We start from the raw sequence: 13,279 nt of genomic DNA on the forward strand, positions 1-13,279 counted from the left end.
ATGAGCTGCGAGAAACTCTTCTTCACAGTGGTCCAATAGACATTTACCAGCAACAACAAACAGAATCAAGCACTGTCTTGCACGTTGTTTATTGCTTGTTTAGCGAATGGTGTAAATTTCACAGATGTATTTTAATCAAAGTAAAGTGAAGATTAAAATTTAATATGATAGTGAGGGGGGGGTGCAATCATTAGTCACCATGTTGAAACCTTCAACTTACTACACTTGAAAACCTGGTTAAGGCGTGGCTGAGAAGCAGATTGAAACCCTGGATCTCAGCAGTGCTGGCTTCTTGCCGTGACTCCTAAGCCACCTAGCCACATCTATGCTCCATTATATTTAGAGCTGTGTACCAGTAAGAGAGCCATTACAACTTTACCACATTTTACGATTCTTTCTTTTCATTAAACTTCCATGCCAATCTCTACACTACCTTTTATAATTCTGTTAATAATTTTGCATTTTTTTTAAACATCTTTAAAACAGTTGGCTCTCTGGTACTGTCTTCACACAAACGCATGGACCGGGCCACTGCGCATACATGCCCGTGCATATTCGTTGACAGTGGTTATTATATAAACTACTTTAACATTGTTTGCATAATTTATGTTCAAGCAGTATGGCAGCTGGTGTTGGCAGCAAAATTGGTCGCAAATCTAGAGAATACAGTCAATGTTTTTTTTTAGGTATTTGTATGAATTCATTACATTTTATGACGTTTTGGATACTTGTAGAGTCTTAGTTTCTGATCTCTGTTGCTTGTCTGTGACGTGGCACCAAATGCATTTGGTTTGCGCGACAAAGCTCCCTTTTAAACCCAAACTGAAAATTTGCACGGATCAAGTCTGAGGGCAGACATGGGTGTTATTAAATGCTCAAATGGCACGATCCATGAGTGTTTTCCTCTCACACAAAAAAATAAACGGTCATATTTATTTAACCTTTATTGATCCAGTAAGTCTTATTGTGATTAAAATCTCCTTTCTAAATATGGTCTGACAGAGGATGTGTGTGAATACGGGGTTACACAGATGAACCACGCCATGCGGGACCTTATAACAAGTGCAGCAATTAACCCTGCAGTACTGAATGTGGACCCCGTGGCACAGTCAATGTACCGTGTTCCACCGTTCCATTAAAACATGTCAATCATAAACTATCTAACGTCAACCTGTATTCCCGCCTCGCAGTGGAGATTCTTAACGCCGTTAAATCCACGTCCCCCACGAATTGGTGACACTGTTGTCGGTGCTTCTGATAAAAGAGCTTTCTGTTGGTGAGCGACACACAAGTCGCGTGCATAAATGCAGCACATTACCTGCTGTCTGGCTTTGATGTTGAATATCCTCTTACTAAAATCCCACAAAAGGGCTCGAGAAAGAAGGATCAAACGCTGCCAGCACATGTGTCTACAGAGGGGATCTGCTGCAGTCAGTCATGTGTCCACTTTCACCAAAGCAGCAGTGTTTCGATTCGTTATTTATAATGCGTGGATTTGACAAACGCAAAGAAAATGGAACAAATGCTGACGTAGTGCACAAATAAGCACGGGGAGATGAATGTTTGGAAGTACAATGAGAGACTGAAAGCGGGGCACGTGAATCAGAGAGCAGGTATAGCACGGGTATTATATTGTCGAGTTAAAAGTTTGGTGGACTTGGGCAACAGCACATCAATGGACGGGATGTTGGCCAATGGACAAGACTGGTGACGGGATTGCAGCTGAAGGAGAACACGTGATCGAGAAGATGACCCCCCGTAGAAACGTAGCAGGGATTAGATAAACAATGGCATTGTACGACGGTAATGAATGCCAATGGTGGTCATATCGATTTTGGAAGAACGTTGCCATGATCACATGCAGCGGTGGACGGACAACGGCTGATGACGATGCAATGCACTCTCCATTCGGATGGATATAGCATCTCATTACAACGGCATTTTCAGATGCTGTACAAAACAGCGTGGCATGCGTATCATGTAGATGGTAATATACATTAGGATAGGTATTCTAAAGAGGAGAAGAGGAGGACCTTGATCCTCGACTTAACCAGAGGCAGGGAGCTGACAACACGGATTGCTGGGGTGAAAGAGATCCATGTTGTGAGGGCAGCGGACAAGGAGCTGAATGGCCATGGCATTCCACTTCCATCACTGCCTCCAAGGCCTTCTACATCCGTCTATTTCGTGGTAAGACAAGTTCAGATAGTTCAGGGGAAAGGTGCCATTCGCACCTCATTGCCACCTTCATCCTGAACCCTCTTGTTACCCTGCTATCCACACGCTGCTGCACTAATAGGGTTTACTGTCTAGGTCCTTTATTAACTTGACTCCTGTATCAGTCTTGATTTGAAGCTTTCGTGACTGCAGGTTCTCAGGTTCTCCACGAATTCTTACCACTCGCCAGTGTGCCATCTGCCAAACGAGTGCTTGAAGGCAATTAAGTTGTTGGAAAGAATGTGTTTTTCTCTCTCAATGAACATTTACGATTTATGATGATCAGCATTCGGTCAATGGTGCTTTTTCCTGGTCAAACGCCTGCTTTTACCCAGCTCCTGGCTGCCATGAAAATCCAGCTCGCTGCTCCTGCTGTATATTGGTAGAGAAGACCTGCAGGGCTCCAAAAGTCCTTAATGCTTTCAGCATGACCTGCAGGTTGAGCTTCGATATATTCGGCAATAAGGAAAATATCAACGCAAACATTTTCACGCCGTACATTTATAGCACTTTGCTGAAGTAATTCAAAGGATAGACTGGCCCTCTCACGGTAACGTGGATTTTTTCACCGTTGTTCCAGAGTGACAAACACAAATGATCACTGCACCATGCTTGTTTGAGCAAACACTCACTACATTATAAGGAATCGTGTACATGTCAGCCTGGCTCTCTAGCCACATCTCCAAACACCCCAGCAGGTAATGTGCACACTACTGTTAATCCACATACCTTTAATCCAGCACATACTCCAGTCACTCGCTCACCGGCGGCCAGGCACCTCTTTATCACTCTTCTATTGCTACTACCATGCTCACTGTTCCTGTGACCTTTTACCCATTGATTCCTCTGCCCTATGTTGAGCACTTGGTCTACCAGGCTCATCCACCCATACACCCCACACTGCCACCGCATCGCGCTACTCGACTAAGAAATTCCCTCCCATTGTCGTTTTTTTTTCCCCAAACTCTTCTAACCATACTCAATCCGCGAATCTTGTTAAATGTTTTCTATCTCAGTTATGTGATTGCCGTTCGTTGCGGGCTGCCTGACGTTATGGGCTGCCTGACGTAATGGGCCTCAGGGCCCTGTGTTCTGCAAGTGCGTGTAAAAAAAACAAAATCACAATCCACATTACACTTTACAGGTACATTTCGGCATTCTCAACGGAGGTTGCACAGAGCTGATAATAATTAGAAATAGATGCCCAACCTAGCTTTCAGTAAATGTAAACGGTAAATCACAAACTCTGAACGCGTTCCCAGAGTGAAAGGAGCTGTGTGAAAGTGCACAAAACAAGGACCACATTACCGCACATAGGTCACAGCTGGCAAGGCTTTGTCAAAGGTGCATTAGCCAGCAGTCATCCCACTGATTGAAAAAAATAACACACGTGTCTTTGTGACTGCCCTGGGCAGGGAGAGATAATATGTATTTATTGAATCCAGCATTGCTGCAAGAAAGGTGCCTCGCCATATATAATCCACTGTACCCGTGGCTCCTTTCTTGCAATAAATTCGATACGGACAAAATTCCACTCACGTAGACCCACACCGAGGAGTTTTGCATCCGTAATTGACAGCAATTTAATATCACGCTAACCCACTCCCCACCTGCCCGCACTCACTCACCTGTGTCCTGCCAGTAATTACATCAGGGTGTAATAGGAAGTCCTCGTTTGACTGCTGCCATTTGGGATGATGGCCACAGAGAAATCACCTTGGGGTGCCAGTCGCAGTGCAGCTATTCAGCCAGAACGCAGAATCACTTTGTTTGCTTGAAACTTGGACCCAGTAGGCTTGCTTTCAGAGCGTAGCATGGACGTAGCAGGCAAGGATCCGTGGTTTTATAACGCATAATAATAATATCGTGAAAGGGAATTTACACATTTCATTGGGATATGAATGCAATTGTTGTTTGTACACTAACCTCCTTTGCGAATGATTCTTGAAAATATTGACAGTGATGAGCATATTTTATGGGTTATTTTGAGGGCCAGATTTTATCTTGTTCAAGTTTTATTGATACTACTTTACAAAGGATTCGCTTGTGGTACGGATAAGAATAATTAAGAACATTTGGTATTTGCCCCATTCGTATAGCTTTAGGCAGTAACAACGGTGCTGTGTATTACAGAGTCTGCAGTGCATTTAGAAGAGAGGGCGATGGTGCTCCGTGTGATGCCAATTGAGAAATTTTTGAGTAATTTTATTAAAATCTGTTGAATTTGTATCATACTATGGCCACTCGTTTTTGAAATCATGTCAGGGGATTTTGAACATCCACTGTAAAGAAGACGGCCTGTATGTTGTGGTTAAAACGCACGCAGTATTAACCAGGGCAACCTGCTGGACTCAAACCACGAACTCCTCCGCAACGAGTGGCGTACGCGCTAACCGCTGGGACGTGTGACTGCCGCAACGCAATGGGTAGACCATGGGACAACCCAGAGGTCTCCGCTTCAATATTCCAGCGCAGCAGTTAAAAGGATGGGCAAGTGTCTTGAATTCCACCTCTGTCCACCCAGAAGCATACGTGGGTTGCATCGTGTGGTGGGGTACATTCTAGGTACTCCTACCTTTTACATCACGTCAAACCAACGTGAAAGAGTAGGCCAAATTACCCTCAAGTGGCACTGTATAGAAGACCCTTCCATTAGAGGTCTTTCCATCAGTAGTGTGATCAAGAAATGGCAGGGTTGCACCTGTACCTTGTACTCCTCCATACTTGTGTAGTGACAGGGAATGAGTCACTGTAGCGCGTGCCGCTGGGGGATTGGTGGACAATAGAATTAGGGGTAACAGCCCGTTCTCCCAGTTGCACCTGTGGGCAAAGCACGGGGCAATCTGGGGGATCCAGACGGGTGCGTGGGGCCGAGGGCGGAGCTTGGCTGCGATCTGGAGTGGAACTCGTCGTGCTGCCGTCGTCGTTGTGATCTTCGCCCTCTTCAAGCTGTGGGTCTGGCAGCATGTTGGCTGTCCCGACCCGGTGTGTGGTTATCCCCTAAGGCTGTGAAGGCCGGAATAAAAGAGAGAGAGAGAGAGTACCTCCTACTAGTGTCTGTGAATTAGCACACGACACTTGTATTAATTGGGAATTACTGAATTGTCCGCATTTCATCATGCTTTAAGACACGTTCATCCCATCATTGAAAGCGGAATGTTGGTGGCTGTCACAATGGGAAATTATCTGCGAGTCTGCTTGCACAGAAACAAACAAGTTAAGAAAAAAACACTTTAGAAGATTGATACGAGCCTACCAACTGCAATCATGGGTTACTTGTAAGTGAGACGATCATTGATTTAAACTGCACTCCACTCTCCATGCCTGTCTGGTCAACAATGCTGGAAGCTTGTCAGCGTGCATGGGTGGCATTACCGGTTCACACATTACATGCAGTAGCGTATGCGGGGTTTGAAGTGCATTCTGTAACACGAAAAAATGCTCTACATGCAGAAAAGCCTTTCGGGCAAATATGATTGGCTCTGAGTCTGCACACGGCACGATTTTAATCTCGAGTTCAATGTGCCAATCAAGCAACAAATCCTTTGCTCGTCTGCTGCAAACCAGCTTTAATCCCAGATTAAATAATATTGGGTAGGGCTACTGGAGGTTACACTGTGGTTTGAAATTTGTCATGCATATTAGCCGGCTTAAAGTCTTCCCCTTACAATAATTGACCACTCCCTGTCATTTTCATCACACATTGGCCTGCCGTCGTGTTTGTTCTGAGCCTTCGATGCTGTACAGTGAGGAAATGCACTTCCATGTGCAAACGGGTCGCAGTGTTTCGATGTGTTCAGATGTACAATGTGTTTAGATGTACAATGTGTTTAGATGTACAATGTGTTTAGATGTACAATGTGTTTAGATGTACAATGTGTATAGATGTACAATGTGTTTAGATGTACAATGTGTTTAGATGTACAATGTGTTTGATTGTACAATGTGTTTAGATGTACAATGTGTTTAGATGTACAATGTGTTTAGATGTACAATGTGTTTAGATGTACAATGTGTTTAGATGTACAATGTGTTTAGATGTACAATGTGTTTAGATGTACAATGTGTTTGTTTAGATGTACAATGTGTTTAGATGTACAATGTGTTTAGATGTACAATGTTTTTAGATGTACAATGTGTTTAGATGTACAATGTGTTTAGATGTACAATGTGTTTAGATGTACAATGTGTTTAGATGTACAATGTGTTTGATTGTACAATGTGTTTAGATGTACAATGTGTTTTTATGTACAATGTGTTTAGATGTACAATGTGTTTAGATGTACAATGTGTTTAGATGTACAATGTGTTTAGATGTACAATGTGTTTAGATGTACAATGTGTTCAGATGTACAATGTGTTTAAATTACCATTGGGATTAATTCCAAAGGCAGGCCAGGAAATATATTATTTTAACATATGTCAGGCTGATGTCGTTCACAGTGTGTGCAAGCTGCTGAGACCGGACTTGAAGTGTTTAAGGTCCTCGACGGACGTGGATATGGATCATATCAGCGGCGAGGCTGTTACAAACAGCAACCTTAACGAACCAAAGAGCGTTAAGGTTGCTGTTTTAAACAGCCTCGCCGCTGATATGATCCATATCCACGTCCGTCGAGGCCTTTAATACCGAAATAACCAAAGAGTAATTCCTGCCGTCACGAAAGCTTCGAATCTACAGTAGTTTCAACCTTAACGCTCTTGTTTAGTGCCATTTGTTCTGAAGGGAGCAGTCGGCAGGCGATACAAAAGCTTGTTTTTGAACAGCAGAATGGTGCATTGGTCTTTTGAAATTCGAGAAGACGTTGTTGAGATACTTGCCATGCTTGCCATTACGAACATCTGATTGCTTCAGTTGGGAAGGTGGTGGTGGGGGGATATTGCAGAGTTGTGGCGCAGTGCTTTACACACTGCACGATGGACCCGGTAGCCTGAGTTGAATTTTGGCCATGGCTAACATAAGCGGCGAGTGATAGTGGAACCAGTTCTGGACCCCCCTCCTTCACCCACCCACATAAGTAAGCGAGGCTAAGTATGGTCAAACAACCACCCATCGACTCCAGAAGGAAGACAGGCCGAGCTGAGACGCAACAGTGATTTGAACTCGGCCAGGATTGAACTGATATTCTCCATCCATTACAAGATCCAATAAACCTTAGACGAACCTCTGATTACCCAGTGACCGATCCTAGATCGAGAACTTAGACTGGTTCCAGTGCGTTCTCTTGTGCAGCACCTACATTTTGTAATGCCCTCATAACCATTCTTGATATTCCACATGTAACGTCTTTCGCATGTTCAAGGCCATGCTATATGATTACCTCTGACACAATTATACATGTTATAATTAAACTCCGTTATGTCTGAATCTGTGCATACGGTTATTTACATACGTCTGCGGCAGGTCCTTTTTGCAACATGTTTTTATTCATATTCAATCGTTATTTACGGTGTATCCTGTGTGGAGTAAGCTTGACATGTTTGGTGGAAATTATTTAGTTTTTACACTCCTTAGTTTGCATAATGCCAACCTGCAATGTCCTGTAACTCGACTGCCACTGCTTACAGTCTTGGACTATGGTCGTCCTTGCAACATAACTGCTTATCTCCATGGCCCTTACCAGCTGAAATAGAGTCTGAGTCTGAACTCACATCCTTCCAATGATGTTAAGTGCTTTTTCATGTATTACCACCGAACCGATTTGAATCACGAGACTATTGCTGTAAACTTTACAAAGATAAAGATCCTGTTATAGCTTTAACATACCGTTGGGGCAAGTGACGTTAGCTAGCACTTATGAAGGCCAACGTGGCACACAAGTGAGTGGTGTGGTTAGCACCACACCCGGCCGCCTTTGTCTCCCCAGCAAGGATCTTTACAAACTGCATCAGATATTAATTTAAGGCTGAGTCGACCTAGTGCAGGCTCAGCACAAGTTCAGATATTTGTCACTGATGTTGGGCGTGAGCGGGAAGCGAAGTCAGTCACCTCCGAGGTTGTAGGTTGGTGTGCTAACCACTGCGCCACCGCTCCCCACACATGCACAACACTCTCACGTTGAGAATACCCTCATTAACATGGCTTTGTTCGTCATGCGCAGGCGCAGTGCTGCTGTCCAGTAAGCGGGGGTGCTGATCTGACAACACCTGCTGTATAGAAAACACGTCCACGTTTTAGCCGCGACGGTAAAATAAAACAGGGTCAGTTCACGCACGGTATTGCCTTTTGTATTCATTGATTTGTGTTTTCATGCTATGTAAAAAAAAACCATGACATTTATCAGTACCGGCAGACGTCTTGAAAACAAGTAAGTTTGCAATTGTTTGATGACTTGATAATTATACACAATATGTTTGGTTAATAACTCAAAGAGACACAGGATTATGGCGACAGGATAATAACATGAAGGTTCTATTTTCTGGGAGTCAGTGATTTTAGCAAATTGTAGTGGCGTTGCTTTAGTTATAGCATTGGCTATAGTAAAACAAAACGTCAATAGAGTACTCGTCTTTTCACATAATCTTACTTCATTTTAATATAGAGAGATGTGGCTTTAGAACGCTTAAATTGTACATGATATATTTCATGTTACATATTCAGACGTTTGAAACAGCTGAATTTAAATTAAATAAACAGTGCTCCTGGGTCGGGTGTAATTTATTGTAAGCTACCACTGGCACCTGTTGCATGAAAGCCAAGCCAATGCTGATTGTCACCAATTCAATAGAGCCCTTTGTTAGTATATGCTGCATATGCCTGCTGTTGTTTGAACGTATATGTTTATACTCAGGTTATTGATACAAAAAATATATAGGAATAATAATATGGAAAACCATGATATTGTTGCTGTACAACATTGGAGTGTTGATACTGCTGATTTAAGCACAATAAAGTCCTCCTTCTATATTCGATAATTACCATTGATGTAACATGTTCTAATTTCAGTATAACTGCATACAGCTATAATCATATATACACGAGCGTCCACTAAGGTTCAACGATGTGCCTCGAGATTCAAATACTTTATGGTATCGTGGCTATAAAATGAGGGAAGGAAGGTGTCTGTATATATGTTTATTTATTTTCTTTCCTGAGTGAGTCCTTATTTGCCCATGTAGGGAGTATCTGCAAATGATTTTTCCAAAGCCTCCCTCGTCTGCTTCGTAGAATTGCACCCAGAAATCCGCCCACAAGCAGCTTTACGCCGCCGTTACTAAGATACTGAAGTCACGTGACGAGTGCTCTTTGCTGGTGGGAGGTCGTATACTTTAGCACCGAGTTTTAATGGCTGTGAGCTTTTTGCACTTGCATTACGATAAATGTGATGCAACGTGTGATTGAGCGTTTAAAGTGCAAAGGTGCGCTGCGTATTGATGAAATACATTGCATGTAAAGTGTGTGCGCTTATTAGCGCAATTTGGATAATTTTGTGCCACTGTATGCTGCTCTATCACATCTGAACGAATTATCTGAACATATGTTGCATGCACTGCATTGTGTGTCCCCTTTTTTAGATGCCGCTCGTCTATGGAGGGTGATAAGTAATCGAATTTGTTTTGAACCTCCTCTGAAATTATTGCGCGAAAAAATATATTATTTTGCTGGAAGAATTTTTCGTAAAAAAAATCAACAAGCATAACAACATTTTTTTTTCAAGATACCAATGTCTTGATTGCTAGAAAGGTTTCCCGTTTAACCTTCGTTCATGCAAATTCTCCATTATATTTTTGGCATTGCAAAAACTTCACAATTAAATATGCTTCTCACTCTGAGCACGCAAATGTGTTTGCATTCTGGGCTTCCTTTCCTGTTAACAGTCGCCCTATGGCACAGCTTTGCAAAAGCTCAATCTGGGTGCCAAGACAAAGATGTCAAACAGTGGCACAAAGAGCCCCAAAACATCACCGTCATCTGGACAACATCAGGAAGACTTTGCTCCCATGTCAATCCCAAGTGTCAGAATGAAAACGAGTCAGACTCGACGGAAAACGCCCCACTCTTGCATCCTGAGATCTCTCAGATGTGTGCGCTGGACATGCAGCTTGGAGACAACTTGTACCTGATCGCACCCAACGGCACGACCATGAACCCTGCCTACGTGTCCACGTCGGAATTCTCCTGCCCCTTCAACGGGAGCTCCGGCGAACCCCGCCGCCGCTGGGCCCTCTTCGGCGGCCCCGTCTCGGGCATTCGCCGGCTCGATCCGAACCTGCTCGCCGAGGGAACGCACCGCTTCGCGCACGCCGCCGAAGGGAGCCTCGAAGCGGGCGCGCGCTTGGCCGTCAGAGTGAGGCGCCACGAGTGTGGGCCCGTCGAGGGGAACGCCGCCCTGTGCTCGGGCAGAGGCGCCTGCGAGGCTCCCGCTTCGGCAAACGCCTTCCGGTGCCGCTGCCGCGAGCCGTACGCCGGGCCCCACTGCGAGGCGGCGGCGGGAGCCTGCAGCCCAAACCCGTGCGGGAACGGCGCGATTTGTGTCCCCCGGACGGAGGGCGGAGCGGGGTCAGGATACAGGTGCAAGTGTGCCGAGGGATTTGTAGGTGAGGAAGGAAGGGGGAGGGGGGTGGGCGGAGGGTGTTGAAATGTCTGCGATCAACTTGACCTTCTTAATTGTCATCGATTGGTACACGTGTAGGTCAGAATCGGAATATTTATTTATACTGGGGGAATCCGATGAGCTTTAAAGCTCTTTTTTGTTACAGATGTTTAGTATCTACCCCCCCCCCACACACTCCTCCTCCATCGTGTAGAAACATGAATTGTGTTCAGATTAGGATCTCAATGCCAGGCACGTGCACTGTCAATACCATGAGTGTGGAGTGATACGTTATTGAAGTACGCGTTCTGAGTCCTATTTCAGTTAGCTGTCAGTTGGGGAATGTGCACTGCATTTTGAATTGGCCATCACATTAATGATACAAGTTATAGTGCGGTGTTCAGTGATATGTTTTTGACTCAGGTGTTATTTCGGTATCATGTTAATGATGTTTTCCTTGGACTGATACTATTAATCTGAAGATAAAGCAGCTGTTTAAGCTTCACATCAGATTTCAATGATGCAGCATTATCCTATAATAATCACAAGACAGTATCGATTCATTGAGTCACCCATCAATATCGAGTCTTATGCTGATGATGTAAGCATTAAGCCATGCGAGTAATAATTAATCATTCACGTTTCCTAAAGTGTGTACGCAGTTGGTTCACATGTAAGCCCTGTAGCCAATAGAAATTCTGCAACACCACAGTTCCAAAAAATATTATTTTTATTTGAAGGATGCCTCTGAATCATGGCAATTCACTTCATTGCTTTGGGGGTTGGGGGTGGTGAATTGATTGTACATTTTCACAGATGTGAAAAAGAGCTTAAAAGTCCATCAGATTCCTCTAGTTGAAATAAAGATTCTGATAACATACCTATTAGCCCTCTTGCCTCTAGAACGTGGCTCACAGTTGCCGGGATTAGAGCAATACTGGCCCAAACAGAACAGAGTTGCCTTCAAGTTTTCAGTAGCATGGAGATAACTTCATGCTATACACAGTGCTATACTGCAATGAACTTGCAAATACTGCAATGACAACACAGATAGCCGGAAAGTCATACAAACGAATTCCAAAGACGTTTTGAAAATACAATGCTGCTGTGTTGGTCATGGAGTTTTTTTTGCATACTTCGCTATGCTGTTTCGTAGGTTAGTGAGCTTGTATAACTAGGGCAGGGCGGGACCAGTTCGGATATAAACACCAATTAATTGGCCGATAACACCTTAATATATAGAGGACCGCAGAGCTCGGGCAATTGTTGGCGTGGGCTTACCGCTCGACTGCTGCCTTCCTGCTTGTCTGGTTCTTTCTCGAGCCTCTGAGTCATTCTCCCGCTTGGCTCGTGGGCGTGTTACAAGTTGAAATTAATATCATCATAATTATGATTACAGACAGCAGTCACCACGGCTCTTACCCATGGCCTAGGAATCAAACCCAGAGCTCAGTGTGCTACAACTTCCCCCTCCCCACAGCACCTTGTCCTGTGATTTATTCACACATTTTATTTTGTTTATATTTAATTACATTTTTTAAACGATTTGTTGTTGTTGTTGCTGCAATTGTTATCAGGCTGGAATTGTTCGGAAGCAGTCGGGGCATGCAATGAGCAACGGTGTGAGCACGGGAGCTGTGTGGACGTTACTCCAAGCACGTTTGTATGCGAATGCCACGCAGGATACATGGGTAAGTTATCAGAGTATAACCGTGTAAATGCGGGCATATTATCATTGTCATTCAACGTATTCACCGAGCTATAGTTTTTTGTTGTAGACTATATTGCAACTAATAGTATTGTCTCTATGTTTTTGTTATTGCCAATATCAATTAATCGATATACTGTTAAGTCACTATATGCTAAGCCAAGCGTGGCAACTGCAGGAATACCGAAGATATTTATTGTGAGAATGCATATCATTTCAATGTTCAAAATGAAAAGAAAAAAAATACTTTTAAGTCGGTATGTATGTTCAACTTACTTCGCCCGTATGTAGCCAACTGTGCTAATCGGAGGTGCGAAAGTAGAGTCAAAAGCAATATTGAATCGGTAGGAATTGTTTACAGATGGCAATATAAAAAAAAAACCCTCGACCAATCTTGCCAACCTTAGATTGCACTATTGATGGGAATCTACGCTTTTTATATGATTTTATTGAAGGAAAAACCCCTCTGTCACAGATTCCCAAACGAGGGGGTCGGTGTTTAGATTGCATTTGATCAGATCAACGTGTGCGCAAGGCCGCATTCCCAGTCGTGGCATGGTGGCGGCGGGGGCGGCGCGGCGCGGGGGGTGGGGTGGGGTGGGGGGTGGGTCGTCTTTGTCAGTCCGTAACGGTGACACCCGTCGCTCCGTTTCTTGGCACACCGCGGCTTTCGTCTCCTGGGGGTGGGGTTCTCGTGAAGCTCCTCGCGTTCCTCTGTGAGCCCGCATGCCGCGGCCGCCGCCGCCGCCGCCGTCGCCGCTTTGATTCGCGTGGAAGAAAAAAAAAAATCCTTTTGCAAAAAAAAAAAAATCCTTTTGGA

The 13,279-nt window shown here is 44.1% G+C and overlaps 1 protein-coding gene across 6 annotated transcripts in view; it reads left to right on the forward strand.

The window, feature by feature from the left end:
• EYS (eyes shut homolog) overlaps window positions 1-13,279 on the forward strand; it is a 539,265-nt gene that overhangs the window by 314,695 nt on the left and 211,291 nt on the right. For 3 of the 6 annotated variants that reach the window (XM_032961552.2, XM_032961553.2, XM_076070104.1), the window contains exons 2-4: window positions 8,319-8,418; window positions 9,733-10,755; window positions 12,329-12,442. In XM_032961552.2, coding sequence (XP_032817443.2) covers window positions 9,924-10,755; window positions 12,329-12,442 — 946 coding nt within the window. In that variant the 5' untranslated portion in view covers window positions 8,319-8,418; window positions 9,733-9,923. Of the gene's footprint in view, window positions 1-8,318; window positions 8,526-9,732; window positions 10,756-12,328; window positions 12,443-13,279 lie in introns of all 6 variants that reach the window. The other 3 variants (XM_032961557.2, XM_076070105.1, XM_032961555.2) reach the window with 2 other exon arrangements.

Source organism: Petromyzon marinus, chromosome 27 (assembly GCF_048934315.1).
Source record: "Petromyzon marinus isolate PM22_M1 ecotype Great Lakes invasive population chromosome 27, UKy_Petmar_22M1.pri1.0, whole genome shotgun sequence".
Taxonomy (NCBI): Eukaryota; Metazoa; Chordata; class Hyperoartia; order Petromyzontiformes; family Petromyzontidae; genus Petromyzon; species Petromyzon marinus.